This window comes from Mytilus trossulus, chromosome 7, assembly GCF_036588685.1.
Source record: "Mytilus trossulus isolate FHL-02 chromosome 7, PNRI_Mtr1.1.1.hap1, whole genome shotgun sequence".
NCBI classification, from domain to species: domain Eukaryota; kingdom Metazoa; phylum Mollusca; class Bivalvia; order Mytilida; family Mytilidae; genus Mytilus; species Mytilus trossulus.
Window position 1 is genome coordinate 72,121,302 of NC_086379.1, and position 18,705 is coordinate 72,140,006.

The following is an 18,705-nucleotide window of genomic DNA, read 5'->3' on the forward strand; positions in this document are numbered from 1 at the left end:
GAACTTGTAAATACAGGATCAAAACTGTATCGTATGCCCTTAATAACACCATTTATGTTAGGTTTTCATGAGCTTTATGTTTTTCAATCATAAATGTATTTTATCAAGACAAGACAAGACTGCTTGACTTGACATCTCTGTATATATTCATAAAATCTATAATATTTTACTTTTTTCTTATATTAACCTGATTATATTCCTCTATAATTGTTGTACCTTATAAAATGTAGTTTTAAATACGATATGTTATGATAACTTCCAGGGAAAAGATGGTCTACCAGGTCGAAAAGTAAGTTTATGTATCAGTTTATAGAGAGTTCCTTAGATCATATAATATGTCTTTGATGTTAAAGGATTATATTGGATTTCAATCACACCTCATAACCAACCTTTATGATTTTGTTTGAAACCTAAATGATACCATCGTGTACTGCTGTTGTTATTTCACACAAGGAAGACTATTTTCTATTGTTTTTCATTTGATCACTGCTTTAATGAAACAGGCTGTTACTGTGGATTCTTTTATTTTTTGTGGGCACCAGTTTTCGTGGATGGTATTCGTGGACATTTAATTTCATAGTTTTGCTGCAGTCTTTATACAAGCCTTTAGAATATTTATCATTCGTTGAACATTTAATTTGATTTCGTTGTTCACCTATATCAAAGAAATCCTAGAAAATTGGTATCCAACAAATAATAATGAATCCACAGTAATTGTTGAATCCTTGTTCTCTTTTTTGTACTTGAATAAAACAGTAACATACATGACATTATAACGATTATTTTCCTGTTAATTAAAATGCTCATACTATTCATGTTAGCTTATATAAATATATTAACTGGTTGCTAAAAATTAGGAGAATGTTTGCTTATTTTTACAGAACAAAACATCAGAGAAATCTCTTTTTGCAAAAGATCATCTTTTCAATTTAAAACATTGTTGTTGCATTATAAAATTGACCATCACACTAGATATATGTTATAGGGTAGAAGAGGCCCTAGAGGCCATGGTGGTACTCTGTTAGGTGGTAAAGCAAGTACAGCCCCACAAAATTCTGGAATGAATAATGGTTTTCCAGCTGGTTTTATTCAGGGTCCTCAGGGTCCAAAAGGGCCAAGGGTGAGCCTGAAATGGAATTAAAATGAACAAAAAATTGTGGAACTATATTGATATACTAGCTTTAAGTTATTTAATTGCAAAATTATTTCAAGTGATACCGTCAAAATAATTATCAAGGATTCAGATTGGAATTTTTCTATGGCTACTTTGCTAAAAATTTAATGCCTTTTATGGACTGTCTGCAATTGTATCACTTGAAATAGTTTATCATTGCTGCAGTCAGTTTGTGGATGTATCATTGCTTTGTATATTTGACTGACTGCAGCAATGATACTCTAACAAACCATGACTGCAGCAGTGTGTTTATCCTGTGAGAAGGAGGATGTTAAAGAGAGCAGGGATTTGATAGATGTATTTCCACACCCCTCATGGATGCTACCAGGCGTCAAATGTTTTAGTTACATTATTTCTGCTTCATACTTAATTGAAAATAAATAGTAGTGAAGTTATATTATCTCCCCTTGAAGCAATCTAGACGATGTAGAATAGAAGTGTTATCAAGGTATAAGGGAGCTATAACAACTACAGCCCCTGAGGTTAAGGGTGAAACAGAAGAAGATGAAGACGATATTTCAGGCAGAAGGAGACGATCAAAGAGTACTTGTCGTGGACCGAGGGTATTCAGTTGTGGTGGTGGTGGTGGCATTGCTGCAGTCATGACTAAAATCTTATATCTTTTTAATGTTGCTGACTGCAGTAAAATATGATACTATATAACATACATCTTGCATGACTGCAGTAAAAAAATGAAAAGCATCTTTGTGAACTGTATTTGATTACTCCAGTCATGATCTTAAAAAAATACAGAAAATGATTTAACATTGAGAAAAGGAAACATACTTTTATGAAATGGGTTGAAGATTGAGAAGTTGAAAAAAAAGAAGTAAAATAATCATTGTTATCTCCCCTCAAAGAATGAGTTCAGTTGATTGGAGGTGAGAACAGGGACGTTTTTAAAGGAACCAACAACTGTGATACCTCATCTATGTGATCCTGATAGGAACAGATGATCAGATAACATTTGTAATCGTGGGCCAAGGATACTCATTTACTGTGTTGATCAGATAACTTGCTGCAGTCATGATTCATATATAATCAAGAAAATTAATTTTGCCTTATGAAACCTCTGCAATATTTAATACTTGTGTTTCTAATACTTTGCATTGCTTATAAAACAACTGAGCCTGTTTTTTTTTAAATATTTATAAAGATTCTAAGAAATTAAGTAACAACTGCATAATTTTACAAGTTTCAGAGGTTTCATTGTGTATATTCACTAAATTAATATAATTTATAACTTACAGAGCAGATATTTTATATAGCTTTAAAATACTATATTATTATTATTATCCATATTTTTATCACATGGAAGTTGCAAGTCTGTACAATAGTGTCATTTTGAAATTTTTGTCAGGACTACAATGTATATAAACATATATTTTTTGTTTTTTTATAATTTTAACTATTTTAGTGGTAATTATGAGATTTATGTTTTATAATTTCAGGTACAACAAGCATGCATATGAAAACTACATTGTTAAATAGGATTTCATTATATTATATTCAGGAGTAGAGCCAAGACTGTTTATTTCTTCTATATGTTCAGAGTTATCTGATATAAGTTTTTTTTATAGCATATGGTTATATTTCTGTAATCATGATGATTTTTATTAAAATCTTACATTTATGAAATAAGTAAGAGAAAGTTTTTTGATTGTCATGGTAATTATATTTGTTTACATACATTATGTTTTATGTTCTTAAATTTGAGATATGTTTCTCAGAAACCTTGATTATTTATTGAACATTTCACTATAGATAAGGTTATTTTGAGGGGCTGGTATTATTTTTTTCAAGCCTCATCATCTTAGCTAGATTGTCCATAAATGTGGTAATATTTTTTTCTTCTGCATTATATCACACTTTCAAGGCTTTATTAGTGTATTTTTATAGTCTTCGGGACTTAAGCATACAAAAGTACAAATGCTGCACTGCCCATAACACATGTTCCTCCAATAACCGTAGTCAGATGACCAAAAGCTTGTATAAATAACAGAAATCCATGTAAAACATTTGATAGCATTAAAACCAAAAGTGCATACATCAAACAACCAAATACTCTAAAATAATTATCATTTATAAAACTTTTGCATCATCAAGGTTGGATAAAATTATTTAAATATCTCTACTGTGAATGTAGTTTGGGTGTGTATAGAACAAATTTGTTTACCCCCAAAAAGGAGTTGGTAAAGGGGTTTGGGAGAATTGAAAAGGTGTTGCGTGTTATACACTACATACCATACAAGGCTAAATATGGTATTCACAGGGGGGGGGGGGGGAATATAAAACATAAAAGTACAATGGATAGTAACTAGATATTTTTTATATTAACTACACTCTATTTTGATTCTGTAGGGGGAGATTGGTTTACCTGGAAACCATGGATCTCAAGGAGAAAAGGGTCAAAAAGGCAGCAGAGGTAAAAAGGTAATATATCTGTATTTCATGTATATGTTTGTATGCTTAAATCTATGCCTTAATAAGACAATATACACTTTGAAAATTAATAAACCCCTATTAATTTTATTTTTCTGGAATTATTTTTGAAGACATTATTTAAGAATTGAATGCTTCTTTTTGTAACTTAATTGAGGTGTAAAAGTGTTGACCGAAGTACATTTTATATGAAGCACGGAAGTGCTTCATTCTAAAAATGTGTGTATGGTCAACACTTTTACAACCCTATCTATCAAATAACCTTATATACAGAGTACTGGCAAAGCTTACTTTGGAAAAAAAAAATCTTTTGAAGGAATAGAAAAAGGTTAATTAATTTTAGTCTGAAAGATTCCGAATTTATTGATGGAATGACAATATTGTTGGTTCATTTGACAAACCTCCATCACTGATTGCCTTATAACAGCAAAATATATGACAAAAAAAAATCCTTTTTTTTAATGTTTTTATTCAAAAACAATGGATAATTTAGATTTATTTTTTTTTCATTTTTGATTATTTTTTAATTATACAGGGTAAACGAGGTAGGCGAGGGAAGACAGGTAGACCAGGAGCTAATGGTTTACCTGGACAGGTGGGAGAACAAGGAGACAAAGGAGACATGGGAAAACCAGGACCTAAAGGAGGACAGGTAACATTAACATTCAACAAAGGAAAGAAACAAATAATTATCACATCAGTGCAATATATCGATCGGCTGAAGTCTTAACTTTTGCATCAGTTCTTTTCATTATTGTGCATGGGAGGTTAACTTTTGTTTCTTTCTTTTTACTTGGTGAGTGCTGGATATAAACAATGAATTTAAGAGTTCTAAAGGTCAGATTAATGGGAGGTAAACAAATCCCTTTTATACATAAATTTCCAGTCTCAGAGCTTCTAGTCAGGAATTTCTATCCAGTAATTTTGATAGAAAGTACTCATACCAATAGATATGATCTAGATGTCTTTTAATCAAATACATTTTTTTCTTCTTTTCGTTTATTATTAAATCTATATGATATTATAAATATTCATTCATTTATTGATATTTGTATTGGTATATTTTTGTTCCAGGGAGACAGAGGAACACCTGGGGTATCAGGAAGTATAGGCAAGCCAGGACCTAGAGGTTTATCTGTAAGTCCACTAGCTGGTTTGTACCTATGGTATGGTACATAAGTAGGCACCAAGTATTAGATACACCTTGTATATGGGGTTCATGTCATTTAGACAGCAACCAGAAGTCAAAATAATCAATAGACATCCATAAGTCAATATAGATCTCTATAATAGAGAAGACTCTATACATTATGTCAAGGTCTAAATTACATGAAAAAAATCCTGATGAAAACATTACAGAAACCATAAAAGACCATTCATCAGCACAAAGATACCCTAATACCAAAAAACCAAACCATATGACATGAGACAACCACTGACAAAAATGCTGACTTTTTTAAAGCATATGAATATCTGTATTTATTAGGTTTAAACAGGTTCGTCCATCTTTATAAAAACCACATAGCTAAACAGTACGTCTTATTTTGTAGGGACTGATAGGTAAAAAAGGTGATTTAGGACCAGTAGGACCACCAGGTTTAGATGGTCTAATTGGGCCACCAGGATTACCTGGACCTCCAGTAAGTTATATGTAAATTATCAATAGTGATTTAGGTCCGGTAGGACCACCAGGTTTAGATGGTCTAATTGGGCCAACAGGATTACCTGGACCTCCAGTAAGTTATATGTAAATTATCAATAGTGATTTAGGTCCGGTAGGACCACCAGGTTTAGATGGTCTAATTGGGCCAACAGGATTACCTGGACCTCCAGTAAGTTATATGTAAATTATCAATAGTGATTTAGGACCGGTAGGACCACCAGGTTTAGATGGTCTAATTGGGCCAACAGGATTACCTGGACCTCCAGTAAGTTATATGTAAATTATCAATAGTGATTTAGGACCAGTAGGACCACCAGGTTTAGATGGTCTAATTGGGCCAACAGGATTACCTGGACCTCCAGTAAGTTATATGTAAATTATCAATAGTTAATAAAGACCAGCTGGACCACCAGGCTTAGATGGTCTAATTGGGCCACCAGGATTACCTGGACCTCCAGTAAGTAATATGTAAATTATCAATAGTAATTAAGGAATAGTTGGACCACTAGGTTTAGATGGTCTAATTGGGACACCAGGATTACTTGGACCTGCAGTAAGTACTATGTTTAAAGTCAGTAGTAATTCACTTAAAGACTTAAGTGTCACATATAAATCAATAGAATTAAAATAATATGGATGTTTATAACCTTTGATATTGAATCAATAGTACAACCTTTTTTTATTTTTATTTTTTTTATTATAGATAAAATGAAGAAGTGGTATGATTACCAATGAGACAACTTTTAACAATAGACCAAATAACACAGAAATATAGGTCACCATACAGCCTTCAACGAGGAATAAAGCCAATACCACAGAGTTCGCAATAAAAGGCCCCAAATTACCAAATGTAAAACAAATCAATTGAAAAAATACTAATGGCATAATATGTGTACAAAAAATGAAAAAGACAATCACAGATTTAGAGATTCTTGACTTTGGACTGACACACACAGAATGTTGTGAGACTAAACTAGTATGAAGAAGCAAACACTTCCCCAAACCTGGGACAGTGGTTTAACAGTACAACATAAAAACAAACCATAAAAATCAGTTGAAAATGCTTAACTCATTAGATGGGTGCAAATAAAAAAACAGGTAACAAAAACACAGAGTTGACGTGAAATGGTATTTGTACATCCCAACATTAAAAAGACACTAAATAGATACAAGAAGATGTGGTTTGAGTGCTAACAAGTACTGATAACTTATAAAAAAAATGATGCATGCAAGACTAAATACCGTATAGCTGGTTATTTTCGTGGGTGTAAAATTTGGCGATTTTCATTGAATAAGATACAGGAAAAATTTTATGGTTATTATTTTGGCGGATTCAAAACTTATTCAACACCTTTGCATGTACACTTTTAAATTTCTTTTGGAGATTTTGTTCTTTCCGCGAACATAAGCGAAAATTTACACCCCGCAAAAATAACCCACTATAAGGTAGATGTTTGCAGTTCACGAACACAATCAGTTAATCAGTTAAATCAATTAAAACTGTGTTAAACTCAACGAATATTGAACTAAGTGCAGTTATACACAACAAAATTATTTGTAAACAAGAAATGAAAATGTTTGCTGTATATTGTGATATTGTATTCACTCGGAGATTGTATTGATGTAAGTCTTCAACATACCTGTCTGCTACTGCAATACAAAATGAAAAAAATAATCATGGCCAAATAAAATTTCGTCAAAAGTATAAGACAGTTTATTATCTTATTTAATAGTGTTTCCCCCTATATCAATTAATTTAAAGCATTCTGACAAAATAGATGAGACTATAAAATGAGTTTAGTTTTTTTCAAAGAGACAATAATTAATATGATATTTATTATAGTAATACCATAGACATTTTAATTGGATAACATGATAGTGCATGCTGTTTGAGGGATACAAAAGTACAAAATCTTTAAAATACTTATTAAAATAGCAAAAACATTGAAATCAAAGTAAAACAAATGTTAGTTTTTGTTCTGATGGTTGTTTGTGGTTGATAAGTTTGAGTAACAGTATGTTAAAGATTTAATGATAAATAGATGATTTATAATGTGCATGGCATGGAGTCCAACTTTGTTTTGCATTTAAACTGTGTAACATGCAGCATGATATGAAATGATAGCTTCAATACAATAAAAAATGAGAAATTACAATGAGGCCAGTCTGAATAGGAGGTAAAGATTTACCATCATTACATTATTATTACCGGTAAACAATAATTAAAACAATAAGAACTCTACTTTAATTGTAATAATTTATCCCAGAGATGGGTATTAGTAAGATTTGTAGATTTTACTGCAAGGGAGATAATTCTGGTTGTAGTTTAAATATCAAAATACAATTAATTTTCTGGTAGGCAACAATAGTAACCTTTTCTTGGTACAGACTTTAGAAAGTTGATTTTTATATCAAAAACTTACTAGAATGAAAAAAATTTATCAGGAAGTATTTTTTAGGCCAAAAGTAAAGGTTTCAGTTGTTTTTCTTTATGCAATTCATACTTATCTCCCTTGCCTTTCAATTTTATGCTTAAGAAAGTAGTTTATCTTTGATAGAATGCAGAGTGCATAAAGTGTCCAATAATAACAAAAAAATATTAGCTGTACACAACAACCTGTCTGGATTTGCCATTATCCTAGTTTTACATGCCATACTATCTTCATAAACTGACTGTGCCCTTATATTGTAACCTATGGCTCTGTCCTACAAGGGAGATAATGCTGGGACAAATGTAATATATGTACTATTGTACGCTTTATCAAATATTTCAACAGGAGAGTTATATTATATGAACTGTTAACTGGGTTACCTTCAGTTCTTCTTTTGTCTTGTTTCAAAAGCCTTAAATGAACTGCTCAATTACTTTTATAATATTTTGCCCCCAATTTTGATACAGACATCCAAATTTATTAATCAAATAATTCACTGATGTTAGTATTTGGCATGAAACCAATATATGCACTCCTTGTCCATCATACATCTCCACTTTTTGTATAGATGGATCAAAGAAGATGTTACCACAATGAAATCTTGTGTAGCAATGTGGGATGTTTCAAATTAGAATAGTCATTTTTTAGCTATAGTGGTTGTAAAATGGTCTTGTTTTGGCTGCATTATTTGAAATGGAAATTATTTTCTTATTTGGTAATTAATTTGAAGGTAAAAGTCATTTTTAATTTTCAGTACTACATGTCAAACACTTAAGGTAGATTGATGGTATACCACCATCTTGGATTGTACAATCACATCTAGTTATTTGCCTAAATCTGCAAATTAGGAGACAGATTTGCAATTCAATTGTTAGAAGTTTTTTCAATTTAAAGAAAACTTGTTAATTAATTGTATTACACAAAATATTTTAACAAACATCATTTTCTTTGGTTTAAAAATCATTTTTTTCAAATGAGCCATTTAAGGGGAGATAACTCTTTAAGTACAAAATTTATACTGGGCTAATAGGGAATTTTTTTATTTTTACTTGTAGCAAGAAAACAAGTTCGGTGACACCATGTTTTCTTTTTATTTTATTAAAACATATTATGAAACCTTTCTTCTCACAATTTATTTCAAAATTCTATCTCATAGAATTTTTTTATGCACACTAATGTGTTTTTTCATGAACAAACTAACCAAATTTTGGCAATTTTCAACGACTCATAGCTTGAAAAATAGCACGGTGACCCATACTTTTTATTAATTTTTTGAAAAGAGCATAGTAAAATCTTCATTTTGGCAAATTATAAAAAAATTCTGTCTCAAAAAATATATACTGGTGATCTACCTTAAGAGCATCATATGGTCATACTTGGACATTTAGTTCTTGATTTACTTATTTGGTATTTAAATGAATGTATCGTGTATTCAGTTGTGTACCACATTTATACTGAGTAATGTTATTTAAATTATTAGTGTAAAGTTTAGCAGTGTGTGATGGAAGGTAGATAACTACATCAAAGTCTTGAAGCCAGTACTGTAAGGGAGATAATTCTGGTTAAGAGTTTGTAGTAAATACACTGCATATCTATTCTATTTGTATTATCCACATAATTTGTCTTTAACAGTTGTTGTGTACACTGTTTTATTAATTAATTGATCCATCTCATTATCTTATTTCATTCTAACAAAGACCTATCTATATAATTTAAGAATTTTATGACTGTTTGTTTGCATGTTGCCAGTTGATACAGACCAGAGCGTTGTGCATGATGAATGTTACCTTTAGATACAGAACAAGACAATGCCGGCTGATTACACTGTTTTGCATGTTCGCTTTATAAAGAGGACAAGAAAAGCTTAGAATCATGTGAGTCTATTAGGATCTTTTAAAAAAGGGACACAGAGATAGCAATATATAGTGACAACAGCTATTGTCTAACTGGTTCAAAGGCAAATTTGAATTATTGCAATCAAGTGAATCAAATCATTTATTGACATTTGTTAAATTTTCTTTTAGTCTAGCCTGCAGATATTTTTAAAATTTTGTAATTGATTTTGTCTGATGACTACAATGAATTTATGAATATAAATTATTCCTCTGTAACCAAAGGGATACAACATTTTCCAAATAGTTAAATTTTCAAACTGTATAGTTTTTGGGTTGAAATATTTTCATTTTATGATAATTATATTGAGAGTGAAGATTTTAATGACGATGATTTACTACTAAAATTAATTATCCACTTATGGGCAAATCTTGATATCCTTTTTCATGTTATCAACATCATTTTACAAGGTAATTTAAAGTGTCATTAGACATGTGTTGATATTTATGTTCAATCACAGACACAAAGTTTGAGAATGCAAAGAGTGCGTGCATGTTTGGATATAAATTAGGAACTTATAAGATTAATGAAGCTAAAACTAACATTACAGTCTTACTTGCTATAGATTTCATCTCTTTTAAGTTAAAACCCAGTCTTTGTCAAGTCATAATCTTCTTGTCACACTGTAGTAGTAACTATGTATTTGGAAGTCAGTTTAAAGGTTATCAAATGAATATGGTCAGATTTTTCTGGTCCAGAGGGTAACATTTACATACAGGTTGAACTGTTTAGAAATATAAGAGGAACTGAAATAACAGTTGCATGAAGCATGAATGCTTGTACAAAATATCATTAATCAATATGAAAAATGCTTGCTATAATGAATTAATTAGTATGGCTTCGCTGTTGAAGCGTTAGCAAATTCTGAAAATAGACATAAGCCACTTTACAATGTAATATTAACATTTCAATACTTCTCACTAAAGATAATCCCGAATTTTTTATTTTCAGAATTTGTACCCTTTGATAATATAACGTGACGGTACCCAAATTGCACCTATTTTGACAGTTTTTTCACCTACGTTTTTTTATGATCAGGAAGTAAATGTCCATACTGTGTTTATTTTGTAGCCCTATCCTTCTTTGTCATATAGGTACACCAATTTAATTTTTAGTCCATATTGAGTCATTAAAAAATGGGTTTGAATCAACCCCCAAACTATCCATGATTCTGTAATGAGGAGTACCCAAATTGCATCCATGCTTAAATTTACATCATCAAAAGTCTAATAACCGAGCTTTTGTTTAATTTCTTCAAATATTTTGAACAATTGGATATTTGTCCATGCTTACTATTCATATTTTACGAAATGGATACTTATAATATATTGTATTTGCCAATTTTAAAAAGATGACGTTTTGATGACGTTGCATGGTGACGTTTTCATACATTTTGTTTTTTTCAGTAAACAGTCCATCTGTTTATAAATATTGTGAACGTTTTGTGTATAACTAAATATGTTTTCCTATGTTGAAAGACGGGCATAGTATCAAATCATAATAATACAACTTGTTTAAGTCTCTAGGAAATCTTGTAAGACTTTTATTGCTATTTTTTTCTAAATAGGTGCAATTTGGGTACTCGGTGCAATTTGGGTACCCTTACGTTAGTCACTGAAATAAAATTAAACAAACAAATTATTGGACTGTTTATATATAGACTAAAAGTTTTCCTTTTATTTATAGGGTGAACCTGGCATATCTGGAGGAACATTAGGGGATGACGGGAAAAGTTTAATGGTAAGATTTGTCTTTTTACAATTGACAAACAAAATATTGTGTTTTATCTAAAAAAAATGCTCTCCAAATGCAAAATGCAGGAATTGTTGTTTTAAAAATAAGCTAGCTGATCTTTTTGCAATTTATTTCAAATGTATGTGATATTTGAAGTGCTCTCAATCTTGTGCTCTGAAGTCAGCTGCTAGATGAACAGTTTTAAGCTCACTTTGACAAGGGTCTAAAAGAGAAACATAGGTATGCTGTTTCTGACATTGTCAGCGCCAGCATTAACATTGAATTTGTTTGTGATTAGGTCTAGTTTATTGTTAACCGCAAGTGGTAGGTTAATCATATTTGGTATGCAGTTGTATAAACATTGGCATATCTCATTTCCATGGAGATTATTTTGCCCTTCCCCCTCAGTAGTGGTCTATGAAACTTTTGCTTATTTTACATGTATTACTTTGTGATTAGGTCAGTTTATGTGGATCCACTAGTAGTAGCTGGTCAATGGTGTTTGGTATGCAGTTATATAAGCATTGGTATATCTCATTTCCATGGAGATTGTTTAGCCATGTACCTCATTCATTGTTCATTTACTTTGAATATTTGCAAAACTTATGTAAAATGTTAAAGTCTTGCTATTTTAATTTCAACATTTGCATAATCAAAATTACAAAAAGGCGAAACACATCTCTGTAACAACAGTTTTTAAAAGAAAGAATGTCTTTCTCATCATTGTCTTCTCTTATATAATTTATTTCAGTATCTTTATTTTGTTCTCATGATGTAAATCATGTAATGAAATTTTAATGAAATGTTTCAGCATTTCACAAAATACTGCATTCACATTTTTGAAGTAATGTCATTGACACAGAGAGGAAGGTAGTTTGATGAAAAAATACAGTTCAGGATATTCAGAGTGAAAACTGTAAACAATGTTTTGAGACAAATAACTAAACCTTGTTGCATTGGAATAGAGTTGTCTCCCCTTCCCCATAGACTAGTGAATTGATTATTTATAATGATTTGCGTCATAATCAGCTTAATAAAATATGTCTGTCTCTATAAAATATGTCTCTAAAGATGCTGTAGTACTATAAAAAGCATCCAGAATATAATGTTAATTAAGAAAGTTTTTTACTTAACATTTTCGTTAATTAATTTATGTTTATTTATTTTTTTAAATATCATAAACATAATTTTCTTCGTTTCTTTCAGTTACATGGACCACCAGGTCCCCCAGGGCCAATGGTAAGTAATTTCTATTTTGTTTCAATCTTTAACCTTTGAACTGTATTTTTATTTAGTTCTTGGTACATTATCTACATAAAACAACATTAAAAAGAAACATTACCCACAAAACAAAACAAGAAATAGTAAAAAAAAAAGCAGAGTCAAGAAAAATTCATTATGGGAAATTTGAACCTTATCTGAAACAACTTTTAAGCAGTTTCTCCTGTACTACAAGAAATACAATAATTGTTGAATGCCACTCCAATTAAATGTTCCAAACAATGCATGGCTGTCTTTAAGAATTTGATGTTATGTGTAGAACAATTATTAAACAACTTTGTTAATTCTGATAATTTCTTTCTACAGGGACCTATGGGATTGAGAGGACCTCCAGGAATCAAGGTATTTATAATTATAACTTAATATAAGAACTTTTATAATTGATTAAAAAAAAATAATTCAAAGTTAATATATATAACTTTATCTTATCACGAGTCACTTTAATCAAGTAGCGAAAAAGATTTTTATTGACAGTGAAACTTAGTTATATTGTCCCGAATAAAGGACCAGTAATAAATGTAATTGTTTCACTACCTGTTACCAAAAAAACATTTCACACAAACAAAACCCCATTTCACTGTAGGAGAAGTTAAAAATTAATATTGGATCTTTTTTTTTTATTTCAGGGAGACAGGGGACCATCAGGACCTAAAGGTGAAACAGTAAGTCACAGTAGGTTGTATAAAGGTACCAGATTATAACACCCACAGAAAATGTCCTATACTATAAGCTGTGACCTTGTGGAGACTAGTTTAATCATGAATTGTAATTTTTACATTTCCAGTTTATGTTTTGTAAAGTAATTAATGTTAATAAATTCAAGGAGAAGTGGGGTACCTGACTGAAATGGTCACCCATTAACAAAAAAAGAATTTTAGTACAAATACATTTTATATTTCAGACAATGAACATATTTTGTTTTTAGCCTACAATTTACACCCTGATCTTGAAACTTCAGTCGTTAAAACCATTGTCTCTATTTTTTTAAAGAAATCAATATAGTTTGAACAAGGAGGGGGAAGAGGACCCTAAAATGAATTGTTATGAAAAAGAAATATCTGCATTATTGCTTGCTTAACATGGGAGGGGGGTAATAGAGACTTTATTTTGGACAAGTACAAATAAAGCAAAAATATATTTGTGTACCTTTTATTTGTACAATAGTTGGCTGATTGCTTTTTAAACATGGTGCCTCAGAATACTGAGATATAATGCAGTTAGTTACCTATGATCCATAAACATTGAAATTAATCTATTCTAATGTATATATCTATATTACAGGGTGAAAAAGGCAAAACAGGCCTCATTGGACCAATTGGATTACCTGTAAGTGAATTATCTTTTCAATGATTTGGTCATGGTGGGATGAATGATGATATCCAATCAAGATTTTAATTATCCCATTTGAAAACTCTAGCTGAGTACAGTCAACCTTATCTGAATCTGGAATTAAGAATTGGAAATATAAAAAAAGAAGATGTGGTATGATAGCCAAAGAGCGACCAAATGATACTAAAATTAAATATGGGTGACCGTAAGTCCTTCAACAATGAGCAAAGCCTATTCAGCATAGTCAGCTATATTGATTTTACCTAAGAATTGTTGAAGAAACCTACTATTAAAACTTTTCCTGAATTCAAAATGGTGTCTTCTCTTGTTCCATATAGAATTTTATCCAATCAGATCAATCTATACCAAAACATTGCATTAGAATGAAGAAGATCAAAGTTATTTATTTGCAACATAAAGTGGTCTTATCTTAAAAATGGATATATATCTGTCTATTCATCGTACAGAGAATGAAAAAGCTTTGCATTCTGATAACAATTAATCCATGTTTGTTACGTCTCCAATCAAATATTTTCAGTCTTAATAATTATAAAATGTGAGCTGCATGTAGTAATTGTTTTTTATGTTGCTAAATTCATTTGTTTGCTTGCTGTGTATAATGTAGGGAGCGCAGGGGCCTCTAGGAGATTCTGGCCCGGCGGGCGCTGATGGATCACATGGTCCTGTGGTGAGTCAACAGCATGAATGTTCATATAAATGCTGCATCTCAAGTTTGTATGTTAAAGTTTATAGGCTATGTAAAATTAATTATCTGGTTCTATGTGATTGTACCTCAACTGCGACCAAGGGCAAGTTTTAGGTGTTGTCATACTTAGACCTTCATTGTCATAACTTTGTACATATTTTCAAAATCGCATTTTTCTATAACCATCAAGTATGAAAAGGCAGTACAGTATTTAGCCATGAATAGTACACAGTTGTGTATAATACACACCACTTTTCATCCTTCCAAAATTGTTAGAGAAAAAAAGAAATCACTGTTTGACTGAAGTATTATTTATTTATTCAATGAAATCTTTTAAATGTTTTTTGTCAGAGTTAATACATATAATGACAAGGACCATAAAATACAGGTCAAGTTGATGTTAATGGTTTAAAAATTTGCCCTTGACAAGTTACGCCCCCTATCTTCTTGAAAAAAATATGATTTTAAATTTCCAGATAAAACTAGGGCATCATCTTCCAATATCTTTTAGTTAAAACATGCTGGTAGTATATAGCATATGTTTTATCACATTCAATTTGAAATTTAGTTTTGACATCAATAAAATTCCTGTGTCACAGGTTCTTAACATATTTCCTTCTTTCTTAAAAAGCCAGTACATTTACAACTAATTTTCCATTACTAGTCAGAATTATAATTATTCCTCATCAGAATCAGCTGTTTTTTTCTCTTTGAAATATTTCTATGTATATTGTGAAATGGGGAGGGGGGTTTAAAAAGCCAGATAATTAAATTTACCAGACCTTCTGTTATATAAGTATGGTAATTGCAGTATGTCACCAAGTTCGATGCAGATGTTGTCAAGGGAATGCTTTTCTTTTTTTGCCATTTAGCATTTTTATATTTTTATTGAAACAAAACATGAGAATGACATATTTTTGTTTGAACCAATTGAAAGTTGCTGCGGATATCATGATGAAAGCATTGCTTATTTATCTATTTCAGCATTTATCTCCTAGTGTTTTTAGAGTTACTGTTTTTGTACCTTCATGTATAAAAATGTTTGGTATTATGTTTCTTGTTCATGTCTTGCAACTTTCATGTAAAGTATATCAAGTTTACTAACAATGGCTATATCTTAAAATCAGTATTATTATTATATGTTATATATTGTTTATTTGAATTACTATCTTAGATGCTCTGTACTTACTAGTTTGCTTTTAGAATTGAAAATTTTTAAGTCATTTTTGTTTTTAAGTTAAATAAAATGCCTTCTTTTTCTTCTTTTTTCCTGAATTTGTGCATTTTATTTGCTATAGATGAAAAAGGTTGGGTTTAAAATTGAAAAGTTTGTTTTTTTCTTTTTAATTTTGTATTGTTTTTTACCCTTTTTTTCTTTTTTTTTTTATTGAAAGCAATTTTAATATTTTTCAGTTTTGTATTACTCTTCATTAAAAAAATAATTATATAGTAATTTACAAATGATATCATCAAGAAAAGTTGTGTTGAATTTTTAAATATTTTCCATTTAAATATAGGGCCCACCAGGACCTCCCGGACCCATGGCAACAGTTGATGGTGTATGTTCTTGTGAAAAGGGAGACAAAGGAGAAAGGGTAACTTATTACTGATATTGTTTATATTTCTACAATTCGAAAGGTTGAAGGTTAAAAAGGGTATAATTTTGGTTTAACTTCTCCAAGGGAAGATTTTGGTGATAAGCCAGGAATGTGACTAACATATTCCATCTGTTTTGGCTTCTTAAGCTAAAAGTGGCATATTTATTTATTTGTTAGTTATTTTACATTCTATTTTGTTACTACCATATAGTTTCAAAGGTATGCTGGTAATTTTCTCAAAATTCTTATATTAATCATAAGATAAATGTGACTTGTTCCCTGTTATTACTTAATTACCTTGTCAGTGTTTCTGCTGATGGGTATTGCACTCTTAAAAAATTGGTAGTCAATGTGAGTATAATATTAAAGACACAGTTTCGTTTATAACATTAATAATGGGTTCGAGTCACGGTGGAGACAAGCAATTTTGTAATGAAATTCATGCTCTCCGGTTACATATGTCTTAAATTTAGTGTTTTCCTTTAAATTATAATAGTACAGATTTATCACAGGACAGTTTTTGAAGTATAAAACCCAAGGGAATTTGACAAATATAATTGAAAAAAGCAACTCTTAAGGAAGTATCCAATAACCCTCAAACCAAAAGTATAAGTTTAAACTGAATAAATATATTTTTGAAATTTGATGGAAATCTATCTAAATTAAATGAATTATCTCCCTTTGATCAATGGAAACATTGTAGAATTATATGAACCAAATAAATATTCTTTTGGTTTCTTTTATCATACAGTACAAATTTTGTTAAAAGGTACTAATGGTATTAATATTGTTTATAAACAGGGAAGAAGAGGAAAAAGAGGAAAGAAAGGACCAACCGGCGACAGAGGACCTTCGGTACGTTTATCTTCTACAGTCTTTCAGTTCAAATAATGCTCAACTACCAGTAATACTTAATTATACATGTATATGTTCTAATGCTTCGATAATATTTTAATTTAGCCTTTCTATTTATTTATTTAATTTTTTTGTTTTTTCATTAAGAATGAAGACTATTATTTTTTTTTTTTTTAACTTTATTCTGACACAATTTGTAACAACAGGGTAGTCCTGGGTTAGATGCCCCATGTCCTGTTGGAGACAACGGTCTACCTCTACCTGGCTGTGGATATGGATTAAAGGTAGCACGATATTCATTTCATAATGTTCTTGTATCAGTGGCATGTTGTTTATGATGTTGAGTCTGTGATGTTTTGTGGTATATTGATCTTTCTGTGCATTATACTGACTTTAATGTGGCATGCTTTGTTTTTTTCTGGTTGACTAGTTCTCTTTGAAGAACTTTCATATAAATTGTTAATCAGGTATCCATTATATTTCTTATTATCACATTTTACCTTTCCTCTACTTGTACAATATCCTAGAGACATTTCCTTAAAAAAATATCTCTTGAATCAAAAGGGAGACAATTTTGGATAATATTTTTTATTTGGTAGATACTCCAGTACTGTTTCTTCTTTGCTCATGTTTTCTGATTACTGTTTAGTTATCCAGTCATGAAATGTAGTAATCTATATTAAAAAAAGGTACCAATCCAGTACTTTTGTGAGTTACAACCCTTTAACATTGTCACTGAATCTATATCTGTATTAGCACAATGACTGCAACTCTAGATGTTTTCCCATATCTACAAGTTATTCTTATTATTGGTAAACTGTCTTTTCAGTTGATTTTATAATACCCCAACGAAGTTGTGTAGGGTATAATGTTTTTGACCAGTACATCTGTCTGTCCGTCAGTCCTGTTTCTAGTCATTGCAACTCCACACAACAGAATTCCATGAAACCTTTTTAGATAATAAGGGCATACTATGTAGATTGCATATGGACAGGAAATTTGATTCAATCTTTTTTCTAGGAGTTACACCCTTTTCAACTTATTTGCCCCAATATACTTCTACAACAGTTTGTCATGGCAACTCCTCTGAAACCCCTCAACAAAATTTCATGAAACTTTGTAGATGATTAGGACATACTACGTAGATGTGCATATCAACAGGAAATTATAATTCATTTTTTTTTTCTAGGAGTTGCACCCCTTTAAACTTATTTGCCTTAATATACCTCTGCAACAGTTTGTCATCGCAACTCCTCTGAAACCACACAAGATAATTTCATGAAACTTTGTAGATGATAAGGACATATGTAGATGTGCATATCCACAGGAAATTATGATCACTTTTTTTTTCTTACACAATTTATTTTCTTACAGTTATTTCATTTTTCCAGTGACAATGTGGGGACGTGGGGTATGTGAGTGGGCTCACTAAGGTTCTTTAATTTGGAGGAAGTTACAGTCTATAAACATTTTTTTGTTTGTCTATAAACTTAATTTGACTGGGTACATAGAACTCCTGATAACAGAAAATATTATGTAGGATGTATTGATGATCACAGTGTAATCACGAGTGATGACCCTTCAACACCTTTATTTGA

The 18,705-nt window shown here is 30.7% G+C and overlaps 1 protein-coding gene across 8 annotated transcripts in view; it reads left to right on the forward strand.

Moving 5' to 3' along the window:
• Positions 1-18,705, forward strand: part of LOC134725733 (collagen alpha-1(XIII) chain-like) — a 70,310-nt gene that overhangs the window by 39,612 nt on the left and 11,993 nt on the right. For 5 of the 8 annotated variants that reach the window (XM_063589772.1, XM_063589778.1, XM_063589777.1 and 2 more), the window contains 14 exons: positions 263-289; positions 3,536-3,607; positions 4,152-4,268; positions 4,691-4,753; positions 5,167-5,256; positions 11,291-11,344; positions 12,545-12,577; positions 12,926-12,961; positions 13,246-13,281; positions 13,901-13,945; positions 14,574-14,636; positions 16,172-16,249; positions 17,054-17,107; positions 17,314-17,391. In XM_063589772.1, the coding sequence (XP_063445842.1) occupies positions 263-289; positions 3,536-3,607; positions 4,152-4,268; positions 4,691-4,753; positions 5,167-5,256; positions 11,291-11,344; positions 12,545-12,577; positions 12,926-12,961; positions 13,246-13,281; positions 13,901-13,945; positions 14,574-14,636; positions 16,172-16,249; positions 17,054-17,107; positions 17,314-17,391 (846 nt within the window). The remainder of the gene's footprint in view (positions 1-262; positions 290-3,535; positions 3,608-4,151; positions 4,269-4,690; positions 4,754-5,166; positions 5,257-11,290; positions 11,345-12,544; positions 12,578-12,925; positions 12,962-13,245; positions 13,282-13,900; positions 13,946-14,573; positions 14,637-16,171; positions 16,250-17,053; positions 17,108-17,313; positions 17,392-18,705) is intronic. The other 3 variants (XM_063589779.1, XM_063589775.1, XM_063589780.1) reach the window with 3 other exon arrangements.